This window comes from Melozone crissalis, unplaced genomic scaffold (assembly GCF_028551555.1).
Source record: "Melozone crissalis strain CALT ecotype California unplaced genomic scaffold, PUWL_Pcris_2 ptg000006l_1, whole genome shotgun sequence".
Classification (NCBI taxonomy): Eukaryota; Metazoa; Chordata; class Aves; order Passeriformes; family Passerellidae; genus Melozone; species Melozone crissalis.
The window spans coordinates 51,706,874-51,727,358 of NW_026535784.1; the positions used below are offsets into that span (position 1 = coordinate 51,706,874).

General features: G+C 42.0%; 1 protein-coding gene across 3 annotated transcripts in view; it reads left to right on the forward strand.

Moving 5' to 3' along the window:
- Window positions 1-15,714, forward strand: part of SMAD1 (SMAD family member 1) — a 43,832-nt gene extending 28,118 nt beyond the window's left edge. For all 3 annotated transcript variants that reach the window (XM_054292621.1, XM_054292629.1, XM_054292640.1), the window contains exons 3-7: window positions 4,192-4,449; window positions 7,403-7,519; window positions 10,291-10,512; window positions 12,677-12,933; window positions 14,314-15,714. In XM_054292621.1, the coding sequence (XP_054148596.1) occupies window positions 4,192-4,449; window positions 7,403-7,519; window positions 10,291-10,512; window positions 12,677-12,933; window positions 14,314-14,457 (998 nt within the window). In that variant the 3' untranslated portion in view covers window positions 14,458-15,714. The remainder of the gene's footprint in view (window positions 1-4,191; window positions 4,450-7,402; window positions 7,520-10,290; window positions 10,513-12,676; window positions 12,934-14,313) is intronic.
- Window positions 15,715-20,485: the final 4,771 nt, after the last annotated feature.

Sequence of the window (20,485 nt, forward strand, 5' to 3'; positions counted from 1 at the left end):
ATACTTTCTGTGTTTGCTAAAATCATTATCTCTGGAATGTGAAAATAGAACAAAAAAGAAAAGTAAGAAGATCTTTATTTAGGATAGCACAGCTGTTAGTTTTCTGAAGAAGAACAGGGTGACACGCTGGAGATAAAAAGAGTAGAGATCAGTTAGTTTCTTCAAAGGCCACTATTACATTTTCATAAAAGCATTTCTTCCTTGGTGTGGTTAGTCAGAACATTTATCTGAAAGCCAGGTTGCCTTTGGTCTATCTTCTGTATTTTTGGCATTCTTGGCTCCTAGATGAAATAGCCCTGTGGGTTAAATTGCCCTGTAGCTCTAATTTCTTTAATATAGCTCCTCTTGTTTGGTGCAGGCATACTTGGTCTGATTTGCATGGTAAAAACAAGCTCCCCAATTCCCAGGCTGGCTCGACAGACACGGGATCTGAGCTACAGTTCCACAAACATACCCAGCCCGCTTCCTGGGGGTTTGTCCCCCTCTTCCTTACTAGTAACCTTCCTGGTAGTAGTCCTGGATTAACTCTCAGCTGCAGGTCCACATCCATAGAAAAACTTGGGAGCAAAATTTAGCCCAATATAGCACATAAAACCTTTTCATCTGGTGCTTGAAGAATTACAGAAATCAAGCTGTCGGATGACTTGTGGTTCTACTCCATTAACTTTAATGAGCTTGACTTGGCAAATCTGTTGCAGCAGCTTTTTAAGACAACAGTGTATTCAATATTATGTTTCCTTTAAATATATGCTGATGATAGTGATGTTAAATTTTAAAAAAAAGAAAGAAAATGAATTTTTTATTGTATCAGCGTTCCCTTCCGCTGGAGAGGAAGGGAGGAATTGTGTTTGCAAATGGTCAGAGGTACATCCTGCGGAGATCTGCGCAGCAAAGATGTGCACTGCTTCATTAGTTCATAGCAACAGGTGTGCTGGCTTAGCACCGAATAACTCTCTCATGCTCTCTCCCCTTCAATTATTCCTCTTCCTGGAGCTGGCAGCTGCAGCAGAGATCAGCCTCCTCCCCTGCTGCACTGAGCCTCAGTCATTTGTTATTCCATGTGGCTGAGGGCTGCAGCCTGGCCAGAAGCTCAGCACCTCACACAGGGCCGAGGGGAGCGAGAAGGGTGTGTGTCCCCCTGTATGGTTTGAGCTCCTGGCAGCCTTCCATGCTCCAAAGGGCCCAGTCCCTGCTCATGTCTTTACTCCTGAGTGAGCAGCACTCAAATTAACTCCTCTGTGCTCCACTGGGAGCAGCTTCCCTGCAAAAAAGCTGGGAGCTGCAGACAGACCAGGTTCTGGCAGTGACTTGGAGTTGGACTGATTGGAGCACTCTGTCCTACCTGATGTGGCCTTTCAGGGCTTTTCCTCCTCATTGAAGGTTTTGTGTATGCAGGGAGGATGTAAATTAGGGGCAGCACTTAATATAAATTCTGCAGCGATATTCTTGAGACTATTTGTGTTGTATCAATACCAGCTGTATTCTTTTTCCCCCTTTGAAGAAGTTGGCATTTAATCACTTGAGGTTGGCGGAGTTGGACAAAACGCATTGGTTTGCATGAAGGACACCTGGGAAAAGGAGACTTGTTTTTATCTCAAGTCCTTCTAAATTTTGCCAGTGGTTCTGCCCAACAGGAGAAAACATGTATATATACCTTGGGAAAATCTGGCACCGCATTAATTTAATTACAGAAAACATACAGAAAATATCCTGTTCTCCTGCTATTTTAAAATGCTGTAAATCATTTGGCTTCCTCTGATGTCATGTGTGTCATTGTTTAATGTGAGGTAGGGGATGGGAAAGGTAGGTGATGTACTTTCTGCACAAATTAACTCCATAAAAGTTAATGGTTTGACCTTCATCCACAGGAAAGGAAGAGATAGGAAAGCTGTGTTGTTTTAATGCTTAGAAAAGTAAGGAAGAATCATAAAGACAGGAAAGGGAAAATACATTTTAACACATGATCTCATTGTTAATTTTTTCACTGGTGATTTATTATCCCAGCAAATGTTGACTATGACAATTAAGTAGTACTTGACCTAGCTGCAAAAGGACTGTTTGATTTAACAGAACAAGCTTAATTCTGAGAAACCCTAATACTCAGAGAGCTTGGCTCTTACATGTTGAAGATGAGGGATTTGTGATGTCCACCTGAATGCTGAGTAACGTTTTTTGACAGCCTTTTCCAGTGGCATGTCAGAATGGTTGTGTTGGAGCAAGAAACAGTCTGCACAGCTGGAGGAGATGCAGCTTCTCCTGGGCTGTTTTGCAATTGAGAACTTCCACAGAATGACAGATGGATGCGTTTTGTTTCAGAAAACACCATAATTAGGAACTTTGCCTAGGCCTTGTAAAGTGGAGTAGGGTTTTTTGACATTCAAACAAATCTAGTTAAGGGTGATGCCTGCCTCAAATATTTGAGATCTCTTGGAATCTCAGCAAAGTTGCTCTAGGAAGTTGAGAGATCAGATTAAATACTTGAAACCTGCTTCTGCTTGGGCAGCCTAAATTTCAGTAGTGAGGGCTTGGGGTTTTTTCAGTGTATGCTTAGTGAAGATTTCTGGGATCAGAATGCTCCTGCATTAATGCCACTAGCAGGCCAAAATGGGAGCTTAATTACTCTCTTAGGCATGTGCAAAAAAAAAAAAAATCTGAGCAAGGGAAACCTACTTCTTTTCTTTTTAGTTAATCTGTGACTTTAGGAATTTTTAGTGAGAGTAAGGGGTTTTTTTGACATTCATTTATATCCCTTTTAAGCATGAACCTAGACCTCAGACCTGGGCTATGTGTTGAGTGCTTATCCTGGTTCTCTTGGACTCCAGGACAGTAAAGTAAATACCTTAGTGCTGCTTCTGTAATAGCAAAGTGCTGGAAGAGTAAAGATGCCTCAGTGTCCTGGAAGAACCTGTTTGTCATGTGAAGAAAATGTTGGTTTTATTTTTTTTTTGGCAATTAGTTTGTCATTCAGGCTTTTAATAAAGCAGCTGTCTCCAAAACACCTTTCTTAATCTGAATGATAGCTATGTCTGTGTAGGCTTGTTGACTACACATGCTCCTGTTCCTCTTCTGTGTGCCCAGGTGTTGAGGCCAGAGCAGGAGTGTCAAGGAAAGGGGGTGGTAGCCTTGGCTTGTTTTTCCTGAGTTTTGTTGGTTTTTTGGCACCCTCTCTTGAAGGCAGACTATCTGAGGGGGGTTTTTTCCCAGTCCCGCTCAGACATGGAGTTGGAAAATGCAGGTTCTAAAGGGGGATGATGTGAAGAGGACTTGCTTCTTTCTTTCTCTTCCACTACATTGTGCATGGACCTCCCTCTCCCTGACCTTGTCTCTCCTCTCCTATCCATCACCCAGACATTTCTGTGGAAAGAAGAGCTTTTAATCCTTCGGTTAACTTGGACTTTGCTGTGAGGCATTCAAAGATAGAAGCTGAGGAACTGGAAAAAGAATTGATTCTTTTATCTTAGTGTATCTGGTATCATGTTCATATTCCCAGTTTGAAAGAGACCTTTGTTTCACAGCTGAGAAGGCTTCAGAAGTGTGGTGAGACTCGTAGTTTCTGATGTTTCTCTGATCCCATAGTGGCACATAGTTGCAGCTCAATTGCTGCTCGGTTGGTTTTTTTGAACTACATAATTCTGTTTAAATTGCACAGTTTGTAAACTGACTTGAAGAGTTAATAACTGTTTTAATAGAAACTTGTAAGAACATAGTCTAGGATAAAAATAAAATTACAGCTGTTGGGACCAGACTGAGTTCAAGGCTTATTAGTATTGTCTTCAGAAAAAAAAAAGTGTTCTTATTAGCAAGGGTTTGGGTTACAGGCCATTAGGTGATTAGTCAGATGACAAGTGCAGCAGGAGGAACTGCACGTCAGCATTGTCAGGCTCTTCCCAGCACCTCTTCGTGCGAGTGAGACTGAAACACAGAACTGTGGTTTGTTCTTGGCTCCTCTTCCCTGGCCCTCTGTGAAAGCAGGCTCCCATCTGGCAATCCGGGGAGCTGTGGGCTGGAGCTGTGCAGTATCCGGATGCGAGGGAAGGAAGGATCTCTTGCTTGGACATGTGCTCCTGGCTTTGGCCGCCTTGTTTCTGAGGCACCTGTGGATTTGCTGGGGCGGGGGAACAATGTGGGGTTTTCTCCCTTGTACACCTGAGTCTCTAACGCTGTGGCTTTTCTCCCTTTGTCCCTTTGCAGTTCTCCCTCCGGTGCTGGTGCCGAGGCACAGCGAGTACAACCCCCAGCACAGCCTCCTGGCGCAGTTCCGCAACCTGGGGCAGAACGAGCCCCACATGCCGCACAACGCCACCTTCCCGGACTCCTTCCAGCAGCCCAGCAGCCACCCCTTCCCCCACTCGCCCAGCAGCAGCTACCCCAACTCACCTGGGAGCAGCAGCAGCACCTACCCCCATTCTCCAGCCAGCTCAGACCCAGGAAGCCCTTTCCAGATGCCAGGTACGGTCAGCTTCCCTTGAGAAGGATGTACAGATGTTCCAGATGCCAGGTACAGTCAGCTTCCCTTGAGAAGGGTGTACAGATGTTCCAGATGCCAAGCACAGTCATGTGTACAGGGTGTTCCAGATGCCAGGTATGGTCAGCTTCCCTTGAGAAGGGTGTGCAGATGTTCCAGATGCCAGGGACGGTCAGCTTCCCTTGAGAAGGGTGTACAGATGTTCCAGATGCCAGGTATGGTCAGCTTCCCTTGAGAAGGGTGTACAGATGTTCCAGATGCCAGGGACGGTCAGCTTCCCTTGAGAAGGGTGTACAGATGTTCCAGATGCCAGGCACAGTCATGTATGTGTACAGATGTTCCAGATGCCAGGCACTGTCATGTGTACAGGGTGTTCCAGATGCCAGGTACAGTTTTGTTGCCCTTGAGAAGGGACAAGGTGCTTGGACATCACTGCTGTCATGGACTTTTTTGCTCAATGACACCAAATGATCATCCAACACTTGTGTTTAATAGCAGGTAACAGAGTACAGAATCTCTTTGTCTGGTAATATTGAAGGCTTTAGTATTGTGCTCTTTCAAACACACTTTAACATTACAGCAGAACTCTTGTGAGGTGTGAGGAAGGATCCAAAATGTTTTGGGGACCAGGTCAGCAGTTTAGCCCACAAAGTTTAGTGTTCAATGCACCAGAAGTGTGGTTCCTAGAGATCATCATTGCTTATGATCATAAGTTCAGCACAAGGCTTTAGTTCTAGAGAAAAGGGATATTTCTCAAGGTGATCACATTATTGCTACTTGATAAACAATTTCTTCTCATAATGGTGTAATTCCAAGAAGCTTCAACTGAAAAACAGGCTCTAAAAATAATTTTCAGGCTATTTTACTACCTACAGAGAAGAGCCTTCCTTTGTTGACTGGTGTCTGTAGAAAATTCCATGAAGCTGCTTTTTTTTGCTCTTTTCATGCAGCTGGATAAAAATACTGTGGTGGATTTCTTGATCTAAATGCTGAGAGAAAGATGCAGTACAAATCCTTACTAATGTTGTTTGCCTGTTTCCTTCAGGGGCTGAGGGGAGGGTATGTGTAAACAAAGCAGCAGATTTGTGAAAATCTGTTTCCTATTACATGAAATTAATATCCATAGATTTCTTCTCTTGCTAATTGTTGCAAATTTTTCTCTTGTGAGTGAAAACTACTGAATTTGCTGGAAGGAAGGAATGAGTTTGTATTGGCTTTTCTAAAAAATGTGAGAATTTGCTGTGAAACCAGCTGTCTTTTTTTTCTTTTTATTTAAATGCGATTGCTGTGGTTGGGGCTCTTCCAACAGAGATAAAGACCTAACAAGGTCTTCCTGAATGCTGGCTTGTGGAAGTTCACTTGATCTTTGAAGGTCTGTTCTGTCCACATGCCCTTAATGTCTGCAGCTGCAGTGAAGAAATTGAGTTAGAGGGGGGGTCAGGATACTGATGTCCTTGATGCTTAGCTCTGGACAGTTGTCCATCTTGCACTAATGGGGAAAGAGGCTGGGAAAATACAGAAACAAAGGGGCAAAGCAGTTAGCCTTGAAAACTTTCTAGATACTGCCTAATTCGTTGCCCTTGGCCTTGGAATCTTGTGCATGACCAACATCATGTTTGCACACACACAAGCATTTAAGGCTTAGTAAAACATGAGACTCAAAATCCAGTGCAGTTTGTTAAGCTTTTAGTGCAACCCTGTTGCCATCCCTGTCTTTCTCTGCTGCTTTCTCATCCACCTGGCTGTGTTCAAGAAACAGAATTAGCCAGGCACCTGCCAGCATTAGATCTAAAATACAAAATACCTGCTAAACAATAAATTAGTTGATAAATTTAATGAACACATGTTTTCTTAGAAAATACATTAAAAAAAAATCTGAACAAAGTCACCACTCCACAGAAAAACCCCCAAAGTTACAGAGCATTCTCCTGCCTTTTGTTGATGCTAATTTGGTTTTCAGAGTTTTGGAATCCCCTGTGATTATTTGCTGTGGTAGTTTGCAATCCATACTCGCAGTAAGGGAAATAAATGTGGGATGAGCAGCAGCACAGACATCACAGTGGTAATCTAATCCCAGTTCTTGCAGCAAAAGCTTGCAGGGATCAGGCAAGGGTTTCTAGCTCTTGGATGTACCTCTGTGCAATTCATCTGGAGGAGAGTGTCCTCTGGTCTATTGGGAAATGGTGACATTGGCAGCCTCCTGCAGCTTGTAGGAAATCTTTTGGGAAGCTTTCCCAGGAGTGGAATAGGCAGCTGAAGGGCAGTGCTGGCTGGGACACTTCAAACAGAGCTGACACTCATTAACATATATTAACATATGTTAATGAGTGTGGGCATTGTGCATGGGCTCCCGTGCTGGTGATGCAGCTCTGAATGGGACGGGACAGAAACACTGACAGAGAAATTCCAGACCCATAAGGCCACTTCTGTAGGATTTGGGTTCCTGAATGCTTTCTGCTATTCCCAGTCTAGGGAAACAGAGCTAATACTTTGCACTCACAATGATAAGGCCCTGGATATAGCTGGGATGTTTAAATAATTTCCTGGCAGAATTGTGTTGGAGACAGAAAAGCTTCTGTTCACTTTTAACATATTCAGTATCTACTGCTGGCTCGGCCCTGAGACCTCTTTGTGCCCTGATGTTTGTATGGCACTTTCAGCCTGCAGAACCGTGGGTTGGAAACACAGCTGAGCTTTCTTTTGTGGCTTTATGTGGGGGTGAAGTGCCTTGTTTTTATTGCAGTTGTGCTTAATATACACAGCAACTCTTTGCTTTCCTTATTCGAGGTCCATGATTGCTTTTTCAGATTTCTGGTGGGTGGAAGTTTATAGCTGAGTCAGGCTGGAAGCATTTCCAGGCTTAGAGTGTTTATGTGGATGTGTAGATGTGCTTTAAAGAGAGGAAAGCACTCATGTATCTGCCTTTTCTATATTTAGCTGACACTCCCCCGCCCACTTACCTGCCTCCGGAAGATCCGATGACACACGATACCTCGCAGCCCATGGATACCAACATGATGGCACCTGCAATTCCCCCTGACGTGCACAGAGGAGGTAAGAACACCTCCTTCATGTTTTCTGCTTCGCTTCTTAAGAGTAAAGAACTTCCAGAACTTAGGAGTAATAACTGAGTTTTAATTTTGGATGGATGTTGTTAATGAAAGTTTTTGTCTGCGGAAAAGAAAAAAACCGGCCGTGTAATTTTTCTTCTGTTGTTGTAAGGGCTGAAATAGTAAAGCTGGAGATTATTTATAAATGTAAATATTTATTTAAGAGAGGAATCTATCCCATGACTCTTTAAAAATGTAAAATATATGGGGTTTATTACTTTCTTTCTCCCAGCCAACTCAAAGAGCAAAGTAATTTTATGTTTTCTATTGGGAACTTCCACTAATCTCTGAATGGAAAGAACTCCTCTGAGGCTGCAAAATACTGAGTAATCTGCCTGAGGTGTGGCATTGCTAGAGACTTTAAAATTCTGTATGAAATAAAGGCCTATTGCTTTATGTGCTGTGACACAGACATCTTTTTACACATTGCTTGTTAAAGCCACAGCAGCGGCTGTGGCTGCTGAGCAAAGGGTTCTGTGCATTCATCATCACCTTGTGAGAAATGAGCCCTTCAGAGAACACTTCAGCTTGCACACTTGTGGCCCATGCCAAGAAAAAGCAGCAGGCTGGATGCTGTGCCAGAATGATTATCAAGATCACAAGCTATAAACAATTGAACTGTTGTGTGTTTTGGATTTTTTGGTGTTGGTGGGGTTTTTTGGGTTTTGAGGTTGGTTTTTTTTGTTTTTTTTTTTTTGGTACTTGTTTTGTTGCTAAGCTCAATGTCTGGTTTCAGGAAGTATATCTGCCCTTCTAGCACAATTTGGATGGCTTTTGTGTTAGCCTATTTACTCTCTGCTTGGAATGAGTTTTACATGTGATAAACTCAGTCTGTAGCACTTCCATTTTTTGCTGCTCACACAGACTACACTTTGAGGGTATGAGTAGTTTGCAGGAATTTTGGGCCAGAAATTTACTGCCCCAAAATATATTTATCAAACTTCATGCCTAACTGCAGACCTCTGCAGTTGTGCGTCCCTCTTCCAAAATGCGTATTACAGGATTCTTCTAATACATGAGACATGATAAAGAAAAAAGAGTTTACATTTTTCTTCTTGCTCTTTATCATTCAGCCATTTCAAAATAAAAATTGTCTATTGATATTTTTCCTTTTTAGTAGTTTAGTACAATGGATTTTCCTCTCTGTCCCTTCATTAAAAAGAAAAACTTTCAGATGCCTTCACATGTTTATTATTCACATATGTATGCTGTGATAGCAGGACTTCTAAAAAAATCTGCTGCAGGTTGTAGAAGAAAAGTTTTTACTGTGAACTTACTGCATCATTTTTTGTTGCAAACTTTGTAGAAGCGTTTTTCGTGGTGATTTGTTAGTCTTAAGAGATTTGATTGAACAAGCTGCATCCTGTCAATGGAGTTGGGTAATTTCCATTGTTGGCCCATGCTGGGAATAGAGAGACTAAACGCACCTGCTCTGCATGACTTAAAGCAAATGTGAGGAAGTCAGTATGAAATCTGTGTGAGAGAGATATGATTAATTCTATAAGAATGGCCAGCTGGCAAGATTTCTTCCTGACTTTGAGAACTGGGGCAAAGCTGCAGCTTTGATAATTGCTGGCATCTTTATGGGAATTAAAAATGTAGCGACCTCTTACTAATAATTATAGACTGTTTTTTCTTCATTTTTTTCCCCTTTTCAACAGTGATGTGAAGGGATAGAAAGTGCCAGATTATCAGGAAAGATCAGCTTTTTACCAGTGTTTTTAAGCAAGTTATTAGCAATCAACGCTATGTTCAGAAGTTTTGCCACAGTGATATAGGATGTGTTATCCTGCTCTCGATTATTTGCCACCTTTTGTATCTACTGTGTACTGCTGGTTTGAGGAGGACTTTTGGTTTTTTGTTTCTGTAACAGAAACTCATAGTGGTGTGATCTGTGAACAGAGGAAAATATGAACACTAATCTTAGCTGATTGATATCAGTAAAATCTTGGAGCTGGAAGAAGGGAACCTCTGGCCAGAAAAAACAAGTTTTCCCATATTACCAGTCTGATTTTCATTTTAGCACTTTGCCCTGTAGTGGGATCTGCACAATTGGTGTTTCAGCAGCAAGTCCAACTTTTCTAGTCTTAGTAGTGAAATAGCGTCCTTCATTTAAAAGAAGGCACACATAAAGCAACTACAACCCCTCAGTAGCCTCTTTTTATTTGGGGCTGTGCTTCATGCATGTTCTGCAGACAAATATCAATCTCTCTTGAGTTTCTTAAAGTCTCCTACCATTCTCCCAAAAAAACCCAGGAGAAAGACTTGGTCACACTCTGAATGCTGAAAGATTCATCTGCTGACTGTGTATTTAAGCTGCCTTGCTGTACTTCTTTGTAAAGTGAAAAATGGTCTTTGATGAAGTCGTGTGATGCTGTTTCTTCCTGTTGCTATACAACTTTGCAGTAAGCAAATAGCTGACTTGAAGTCAGTAAAATGAACTGAAGTAGAAATACATCTACTGAGTAGGAAAGAAAGCTGAGTTGTAGAGTTGCAGCAAATGGGACAAGGATATTGAGGCACTGCTTGGGATGTGCCCAGGAGCTTCCTATACTTCTTTTCTGTTCATACCTAGTGCCAGCCTTTGTCTCTTCTGAGTCTTAAGTTGAAATTATTTTACTCTGTGTGGGCCAAATCTGCAGGTTTAGGACTCTTTTCTCCTCAAGCTTGTGTTCCAGCACTGTTGGGCTGTAAGGTTTCCATTGGGCTTTGCAGATGTCCAGGCCGTCGCTTACGAAGAGCCCAAGCACTGGTGCTCCATCGTCTACTACGAGCTGAACAACCGCGTCGGGGAGGCGTTCCACGCGTCCTCCACCAGCATCCTGGTGGATGGCTTCACTGACCCCTCCAACAACAAGAACAGGTTCTGCCTGGGGCTGCTCTCCAACGTCAACCGCAACTCCACCATTGAGAACACCAGGCGGCACATCGGCAAAGGTGAGTTTGAGATTGGCCATGCATTGGCAAAGGTGAGTTTGGGATTGGCCATGCATTGGCAAATGTGAATTTGGGATTGGCCATGCATTGGCAAAGGTGAGTTTGGGATTGGCCATGCATTGGCAAATGTGAGTTTGGGGTTGGCCATCCATTGGCAAAGGTGAGTTTGGGATCTGGCCATGCACTGGCAAAGGTGAGTTTGGGATCTGGCCATCCATTCTGGGTGGGGGTGGTGTTTCCCGAGACATGACAACTTGGGCCACTTCCAAGAGTGTAAACTGCTCTTCCCTATCATGTGGGAGAGGTGCTTGTGTTGGTAAACATATAATTTTCTGGCCTAGTCTTATAAACAAAGTATTGTTCCTACCTGGTTTGTAATTACAGGAAGCTTTTACCCTTAATCAATTTTTATTTGCCTGAAGGCTATTGAAATCTAAATTAGAGGTTAAGGCAGTTTGTCTAATGAAATGTCTTGATTTATCTTGATTATTGCTGTATATGGAAATCCAAATTGTGGTTCTTGGCACCAAATGTTTTAGCTAGCCTTAGTTCTAACATAAATGAGCTATCCTAACATGTATTTTGGGAGATAACCTGCTAAAACAGTTTATTACAAATGCATTTTTCACAGGCTGGTGATTCTTTCAGTGGGAATTTTTTGCTTCCACTCTGTGTCTGTGTCTCAGCAAAAGAGAAAATCTTCACCTTTATGCCTGACTATTTAATACAGTCCTCTTTTCTGAGAACTCGCCTGTAATGCAAATGGCAGGCAAAGCTGAGGTTGCCCCCTGCAGTGGGCCATTCCTAAAAGGCACATTTTTTAGGTATTTACATTTTTGGTAAACTGTAAATTTTCTGAGACAGTTGAGGGTTCAGCATGCCTAAGCAGTGTGGTAGATGTGCCAGTTCTTGAAGGGGAGAAAAAAACTGAAGCTGAAGAGAACTGTCAGATCCTAAAGTCCGAGCCCCCAGTCTGGAGAGCTTTTCTCTTCATGGGAACTTGTGCAGCTCTCAGTAGTGCACCACACCTGTGTTGTGCCACTCAAGTGTTAATACTTCTTCCTTCTTTTCCTCCCCATCCATCTTCCCAAGTATCAGGATATTTATTTAACACCTCATTCATTTTTCCTGTTAGGAGCAACCCAGCTGCAGGCAGAGTTCTGCTGAAGCACTTAACTGCATGTGTACCAAAGCAGAGCGTGGGAGAGACAAGGATGCAGTTCAATAAGTAAAGGTGTACAAGTAATGGTGATGTAGAACTGTTAGTCTTTGAGAAAGGAGGAGTAAATCCCAAACTTGAAGACATAGCCATAAATGTTTTTGCAAATCAGGTGAGAGTATGTGTCTACCCACACAGTCAGTGGCAAAATCTTACATGACAGAGCACAGTCAAGGCTTTCTTACTGGACTGCAGTCGAGTTTTCTATTCTCCACGTTCACTTCTGTGATTTGTGACATTGTGGGAGGTTTAAGTAGCAAATAAACTATTTTTAAACACAGAAGGTAAATTTTCTTGCTTTCTCAAAACCTTTAGAATTGACTCCTACTGACACAAAGGATCTCTGTATGTTACTTTTTTGGGGCTTTGCTGCTGTGGATGACAGGTGAAGGAGCAGGCATGAGATGGGGAGAGGACTGTAAAATTGGTGTGTAGCCTCATTTGGCAGATAGGTCTGAGGAATGCAAAGGCCTTTTTTTCCCGACCTAGCTTTCTGGAATTAAAGCTAGCTGACAAAACTGAGGCTACCCAAATTACCCAAGACTTTTCCAGAGAATCAAGCTTGGGGCTTCTTCAGTATCTACAAATGATGCAGCAGGTTTCTGCTCTCTCTGCTTGCATTCCCAATTACTGCTTCACTTAAATATAATGAGAAAAAGTTCAAGTGGTCAGGTTGTCCAGTGGAAGGCATCAAAACTCCTGTGCTTGCTAGTTTGGTGTTGTTGAATATACAACATGTTGATTCCCCATACATACATACATATATACATACATGCATACATACTCTTCTTTCAGATTGCCCGCTGATGAAAGAGAAAAGTAGAAATGAAGACAGATGATACTCTGATATGTAATTAAGGTTTATCTCTTTGAACAGAAGCCTATCTCTGTGGAGACAGAGCATGAAAACAGACACAGTGTGAATTTGCCACCTTCTCCTCGCAGGTGTCCATCTGTACTACGTTGGAGGGGAGGTGTACGCTGAGTGTTTGAGCGACAGCAGCATCTTCGTGCAGAGTCGGAACTGCAACTACCACCACGGCTTCCATCCCACCACGGTCTGCAAAATCCCCAGTGGCTGCAGTCTGAAGATTTTCAATAATCAAGAGTTTGCTCAGCTCCTGGCTCAGTCTGTGAACCATGGCTTTGAGACAGTGTACGAGCTTACTAAGATGTGCACTCTCCGGATGAGTTTTGTAAAGGTATGTGAGCAATTTGCTTGAGATTATTTTGTAAGCAAAGTAATTTTTTTTTTTTTAATGCAGTAATTTTGAATGGTCCACTAAGTCCCTTCATCAGCCTACTAATGGCTGTTAATTTTAAGGATGGAATTGCTCATTAAGTCTGACAGATCTTAGTGAAATTAAGTATTTGTGGACAGAAAACCATCTGACCCACATACTTAGAAAGCTTGAGGTGACTTACAGAAGATGTTTCTTCACGTAAGTCCTCTATATCTTGACCAGCAACTCCCAAATTAGGAGCTGCAGTCATTATTTAGAATAATATGTATACCCTTCTATTCTAGAAAGGCATGCAAGGTCAGGATTTGTGATGTGGCTGTTGTGTGTGTCAGCATAGGTACTGATATGAAAGGGCTGGTCCTTAAATGAAAGTAATCAAATGAAGATAGTGATATGCTGCAGTCTTCTCCATGATGGGAGGATGAGAGCTTTCAGATGTGTTAAGACAGGGGTTCCTAAAATGAAATAGTCTGTTTACAGCTCTGCATCCGACAGCCTAAACAGTCAAACAGGACCTCTTGTGTATTGGAAGTTGCACTGCACAGTGTTCAGAGCTGCTGCCAGCTGTGCTGGGAGCTGGGAAATTCCTTCATTAGGGATTAAACTAATACAGAGCAGAGCAAACTGTACCTGCAGATGTCTTTGTCTTCTCTTCAGACCTGCCCCAAAAATGGTTCACTTACAAAATACAAATTTTGAATGCTTTTAAATATCTCTTCATATCTTTGGTAATTACTGTAACAGAATCAGGTATGAGCTGAAACAAAACCTGTCTTAAGTAGAGAAACAGCCTGATGAGGGATGGCCATGCCCTCTTTCTCCAAGGAGGAATGCTTCTGACTTACTGCTCCGTTCATCATCCCCATCCTAAGAATGATACTTTGGTTCTTGTCAGACAGATGCCTCACCCCCATTTCCACATCAGTCTTATCACTTCATCTTTTAATTTTTTGGTCTGTCTGGCAGTATTTCCACCCAATTTGTTCCATTTTCAGTCTTGGCAGAGAAGATTTGAGTATCCCTCTCTTCAGAGGCTTTTTAGGGACCTCAGGCAGCTGGCACTGATGTATGGGGAAATTTTGCACTGCTACAATTATGTCTTTAAAAACTTCCATTCCAAGAGATCTGAAATGATACTTTTCCACATTTATAATTTTTTTAGCTTCTGATTTGTTTGTTGAAGAGTGATAATAGTTGGTGGGTGCTATGGGTGCTCTGCCACCCTGCTGATAATTACTGTTGAAAGCTGTTTTGGTAGGAAGTACACTTTTCATGTATTTAGTATTATAATATAAAGTGATTTGTTTTCTCTTTCCCCACTTATGATTCTATTTCCAGGGCTGGGGAGCTGAATATCATCGCCAGGATGTAACAAGCACTCCATGCTGGATAGAGATACATCTCCATGGTCCCCTTCAGTGGCTGGATAAAGTACTTACTCAGATGGGCTCTCCTCATAATCCTATTTCTTCAGTGTCTTAAAAGGTCCCAAGCTCCTGCATTTTGGAAACAGTTGAGCCTTGCATGTACTTGAAAGATGTATGAGTCAGACACACGTTTTTATTTTTTTTCCCCCCTCAGCTGGCAACAGCTGAAAAAGAGCCATGAAAACACTTGACTTCTGTGACCAACTGCTGGGTTCAGAAAACAAAGATAAATAAACCCCTTTGACATACTGTTGGTATAAAGAATTTTAGTTTACATTGTAATGTACTGTTGTGGAGTTGATTTACAGGGCTTAGTACAAGAGAGACAACAGAGCCAAAGCCAAACTCAGTGTGCTGGACAGAGTTCCCGAAGGATTTTCCTGCAGCCGTCACTTTTAAGGTTCTCCTTCCTTACATTCAGCACTCACTGGTTCCCCCCACGTCCTCTGGAGCTGAGAGTGGATGTTGGCCAAGTCTGCTTCTTGCAGCCTCCCTTCAGTACTTCTTGGAAACACTACACTGATGGCTGCTGTTCTCTTTCAAAGTAAAAGAAAGCATAAGGTTTAATCTCAATAACTGTGTGCTGTCTCTGAAATTGTGTCCTGACCATACTGCTGTAAGAATGTTAGGTATGTTCTTTTGCTAAATGTATGTACGGTGTATTTGAAAGTTTAGAAATTAATTAGATTTAGACCATAAAGGAATTAGGAATATTTGAATGGGGGGAGGTGGGAGTGGGAGGGGAAAATGACAGCTGAAATGTAGAATATATTGTAAACATAGCGTGTTAGTTTAAACTGAGGTCTGAATTTTGTTGTGCATTTTGTTTTCATAGTGGCTTCATCTTGTTAGTTCTGACTATTTTTGCCTCTTCTTTTTCCCCCAAAGCAATTGTGCAGCTTCTTTTACCCATGAAGAGGACAAAATTATTAATTACTGCAGTTTGAAGGCTGTAGCTCTATGTATTTCAAGACAAATTTGTACAGAGTGCTCTTTAACTATTGAGCAGTTTTATACAGTTTATGTAACAAAAGTAGGCTTTTAATTTTGTGAGAGAATCTTGTTTTGCCAAACCTAGTAACTCTTAATTGTCTGGAGGAGTTCAGTATCCCTGTGGGGGGTCTATTTCAAACTTTAAAAAATATATATATATTTTTAATTTTTTTTTCTGCTTGGTTTATTTTCTTCTCTTTGCTCTTTTATATTCATGTAAGCTGTAGTACTTTCAAGTACTTTTATTCCAAAACTAGTGGGTCCTCTTTACTGGAAATTTTGAATAAAACCTGTTGTTACTGCTTACATTTGATTAAAACCTTGTCTTGTCCACTTCTTAGCAGACTCTTAACAAGCCAGATAAAGGTGTGGTCTTGGAGGAGGAACAACTAGGAATGAAGATGTGCTGAGCTTAGATGTAATGATTAGTACAGGTTAGTAGCCCTGCTAAACTCAGGAGCAAGGGGAGGCTGAGCAGCAGAGCTCAGTGTGTGTTCAGCCAGACACAGAATGCATCTGTCTGTCTCTGTAATGAGTGATAGCCCTTTTTGGAGTATGAGTCAATGCCACCTTTTTCTCTTCTTTTTTCCTTTTTTCTTTTTTTGGTGGTTTTGTTAAGGTTAATTCCACAGCTTGGCTCAGTATATACATGTTTTTAAATTAAAAAATTAAAAGTTCTCTCATTGCTCAGGGGAAAAAATCCATAATGTACAAGTTCCCTATTGAGAGGAACCTGCTGCTTTTACATTCCAAGAAAATAACAGGTGTTTTGGTTTCTTTTCAGATTCAGTTTGACATATCTTTTTCATAAAGAAGTGGTCATAGCACAAATGTAAGTCTTAAAAATAAATGAAATGTAGAGATGACCAAAAAGTGGAAGAATGCTGTTTGCTGCTCAGGCACTGCCTTTGTTTTTGATATCTTCAGCCCCTGCTACATAAACTCCCAGCTGTTCCCAACAGTTTCATTGCTTTTTATGGAATGCAGCTGTGAGGTAGTGACTTCTTTTTTAATTAGTGCTGTAACCATCCATCATGCAGGTCTTAAGGAGTGTTTCTACTTGGATGTTTTCCTATTTGGATGATCCTGTGCAAGTTTTGATAAACTTTGAAAAAAGCGTTGGAGTAAGAAAAGACAGTTTTATGTTGTGACTGCTTTGAATGTTGCTGTCTTTTATGTTTTGGGCTGTAATGCCTCTCTGTTTTCCCTAAATAGGGATTGAAATTAGAAAATAGTAGCTCTGCAGTGCTTCAGAAACTTTCAGCAGTAATCTGAATTAAGTGGGACATGCAGGATCCCAGTTTTTCTGAGTTCTTTCTGTTGTCAGTTTTTCTGTAACACTGTTGAAGAGCTGGGTACATAATATTTTCATTATTTGTTCTCCAGCTTTTTGCTTGTGGTGTGGAGATATTAGGTGCAAGGAAAAAGTGTACCTTCATATGAGGGCACAGAATGTCTCAGCTGCACTTCATTAAATGAGATGAGTGGATTGGAGTAGCACCTGAGACTCTCAGGTGCTTTTGTCTGCGTTAATTTCTTTTCACAGTACTGGTATGGGGCTGGTTTGGATTTGTGCTGGAGACCGTGTTGATAACACAGGGATGTTTGCCTTACTGTTGAGCAGGGTTTGCACAGATCCAAGGCTTTTTCTGCCTCCCACCCCACCTGTGAAGAGACTGGGGGTGCACAAGGAGTTGGGAGGGGACACAACACAGCAGGGGCAGCCAACCCCAGCTGACCCAATATATATCCTGTCACATATGGAGTCATGCTCAGCATGTAAAATGGGAAGAAGGAAGGAAGAAAGGAGGGTGTTTGGAGTGATGGAGTTGTCTTCCCACATTACAGTTATGTGTGATGGTGCCTGGATTTCCTGGAGATGGCTGAACACCTGCCTGCTCATGGGAAGTGGTGAATGAATTCCTTGTTTTGCTTTGCTTGTGTGTGCAACTTTTGCTTTGCTTATTAAATTGTCTTTATCTCAACCCACAAGTGTTTCTTACTTTCACCCTTTCAATTTTCTCCTCCATCCCACATGGGGTGAGTGAAGGAGCAGCCAGTGAGTGGTGATTAGTTACCAGCTGGGGCTAAACCACAACAGACTAACAGCCAGAAACACAGGAGGTAGGACAGAACTCACCTGGGAAGAAGCAACTGCTGGCTTCAGGCTGCTGTGAAAACTTTTGGATCATTTTGAAGAAGTCTTCCTTCTGATTTGCCCTGCCTTGGATAGTTGGAGTCAGAAAGCTTTTAAAGGCAAATGACAAGAATGAAAGGAAAAAGAGTTTCTTGCTGACCTCTCACAAAACAGAGAACATTGAGAACTAAAAGCACGGACAGAGCCTACAGTGTCAGCTCTGTAACCAGGTAAGTTCCTGTTGCTTATTTGGTTTTATTTCCTCATAGTTTCCTCCATTTAATCTCCTGAACAAGAGTTAAACACAGAAGACACTACTTAAAAGCCAAGACCAGTCTCTGTTAGGAGAAACTGAAAAGACAGGGATATATGTATTGAGGAAAAGCAGTATACATGGACGCAAATAATTCCATGGAGCTGAATGTGTTTTGAAATCTCTGCTTTGGCTTTTAAGTGCTGGAGATCAAATAATTCTCCCTGAATGGAGATGACTTTTTTATCATTTAGGAGGATCTGGTGAACTCTTAAAAGATTTGTTGAAGGCTAAGAGAGGTAGTCATGCTTACTTGTATGGGTTTAGGAAGGTATGGAAAAAATAATTCATGTTTTATCATATCCTGTATCACATTTATGGGCCTGATCTTTTAATGCTTGCTAACCTGGTATTGCTGTCTACTTTGCTAAAGCCATTTGCTGCTAAATCACTGCTCTTGCTACTGTAGCTATTGTCCTTTATTGTCTTAAGACAACTACAGCTGTCTTTTTTAGCCTCTAAGCAATACAGGTGTGAGTATCATTATTTGAAGACAACAAATCAGTGTAGAAGTGTCTGAAATTGATATGGACCTTTCTTGCTGTGCCTATCTCCCTGACTTTTCCTTTGCCTTGTCCCACTCTAAGGTGGGACAAGGTATCTTTGATGGACACTTTGGAAGTTAGCTGTGTTTTGGTGCTCTCTTTAGTAATTGCTGCTGGTTTGTTCTGTGAAGCACACTGTAGCCTCTTAGCGTGCTCCTGAGATTTGTGATTCATGGCCATGAACTGGCAGTCACCTTTTTCTGGATGTTTGCCTAGATATACAACATAACTCCACCATCACCAGCAGTGGTGGGGCAGTACATTTTTACATGCATCATCTCACAGTTCATTTTCTTCAATACATTTGTGATTCTGTGCAGGAGGGAAGGGAAAATGGCTTGTATTTTCCTCTGGCCCTCTCTGTCCTTGACTTAACTCAGTGAAGAGAGACACCCTTGCCATGTTGTCCTTCAGGGGATGTTCTCTCCTCTCTGCTCCTTAAGCACCCCTCACTGACTTCTATATTCTTGATAACTTTCCTTGTTTTTTTTGAACTCTGCAAATTGCTTTTTGTCATCCCCAGGGGGTGCTGTCCCTGTGCCACTGTGGGTCATGAGTCTGTATGTCTTCATGTGCTGGGAGCTGCTGAGGCAGAGGGCTCTGGTTCCCCACTTTTGTTGAGTTTAATTGAGGTGTCTGACAGGTGGCTCCTGTTTCATCCACCCCACCTGCAGTCCCTTCAGCTGGGAGGGCTGTGTCCCCTGGGCTGTGTGGTGAGCTGTTTTCATGAGGCAGGTGTGATGGAGAGGCAGCCTCCTGATCAAAGCCTGCTGCAAACACAGAAGTGGCTCCAGTAAAATTGACAATGCTTACATCCACTGGGCTTGATGTGGTTACAGAGCTGAGTGGGTCTGCTGCAGGGAATGGACAAGATGGGTACAGCTTTTGTGCAGGTCTGATGAATGCCTTGCAGTTACAAATGATCCTCAGTGTATGCTGTTAATTGATCTTGTGCAACTGAAGTAATCAAAAGTAATGTCAAACAAACCCCCAAATTTGACAAACAGTCCAAAAGTCTGGAATTTGATTCAATCATCTTTAAGGAATGTTAAGATTTTTTTATTCTAATGTGTGCAGATTGATCTTTTTTTTTAAGACTTGGCTTGTGATTTCCCCTTTTTATCCTGCCGCTAAGGCATAAATTGAATGTTCTGTATGTTCTCTTCATGATCCTGCCAGCTCATCTGAGACTCTAAATCTCTAAAGCCCAGAGAAGGCTGCTGTAGTTTAATTTTGAAGAAGTAAACACTGTCACTTGCTCCAGATTGTAGACAGGAGTTAAGATATCTCATAGCAGTGATAAAGACCCGCGACTTACAGTTGTGTACTACAGTAAATAGAAAATGAACAATACTTATATTACAGGCTTGCTTTGCTCAGAGTTTGCTTTATGTGGAGTGGTCACTTGCTGAGATGTGCTGGGAGAGCACAGTTTGCTTTTGTAAAACAGATTCTGATTTTCCTGTTGCAGCTTTCCCCAATGTCCCTGTAACATGTAAAAACATTCTTTTCTATAAAGGAAAATGGTGTGCATAACTTTGCCTTCCCCTTTCTCCTAATATAACTTTGAACTTCTCGGTCTGCTGTTCCTTTAGATTATTGAGCAGAGATTAGAAAAAGCAGGAGAATGAGACTGGATGTGTGCAGTGCTGTAGTAACACTTTACTATTTTTTTGGAGCACTTGATTCTTGGCAGGAGAGCAGGGTCTGTCTCATCTCTGAGCCCTTCACTGCTGCCTTCTGTTGATACTTTAGGGATTGGTAATCCTGAGTGTTTTCAGATATACATGTGGAGACTGAAAGATGGCTGCTGTCCCATCAGATACTTCTCCAAGTTTGTGGACCAGTCTCCTCAAGTCAAAATCACCATAGGCCTTAGTGTTGGCAACAGCACTATTTAGAAACTGGATCCAAGCATGGCTTCATTTTGAACATGATTCAGCCAATGGTTTGACTACAAACGCTTTTCAAACCTCTCAAACACAGCTTGATCCCTCTGTATGCTGGATTTGGGCCATGCTGTTTTCTCAAGCAGCACAGAAAGAAGCTACCTTGATCTGCATGCACTGGAGACTCCAAACTTCAAGAATTGGGT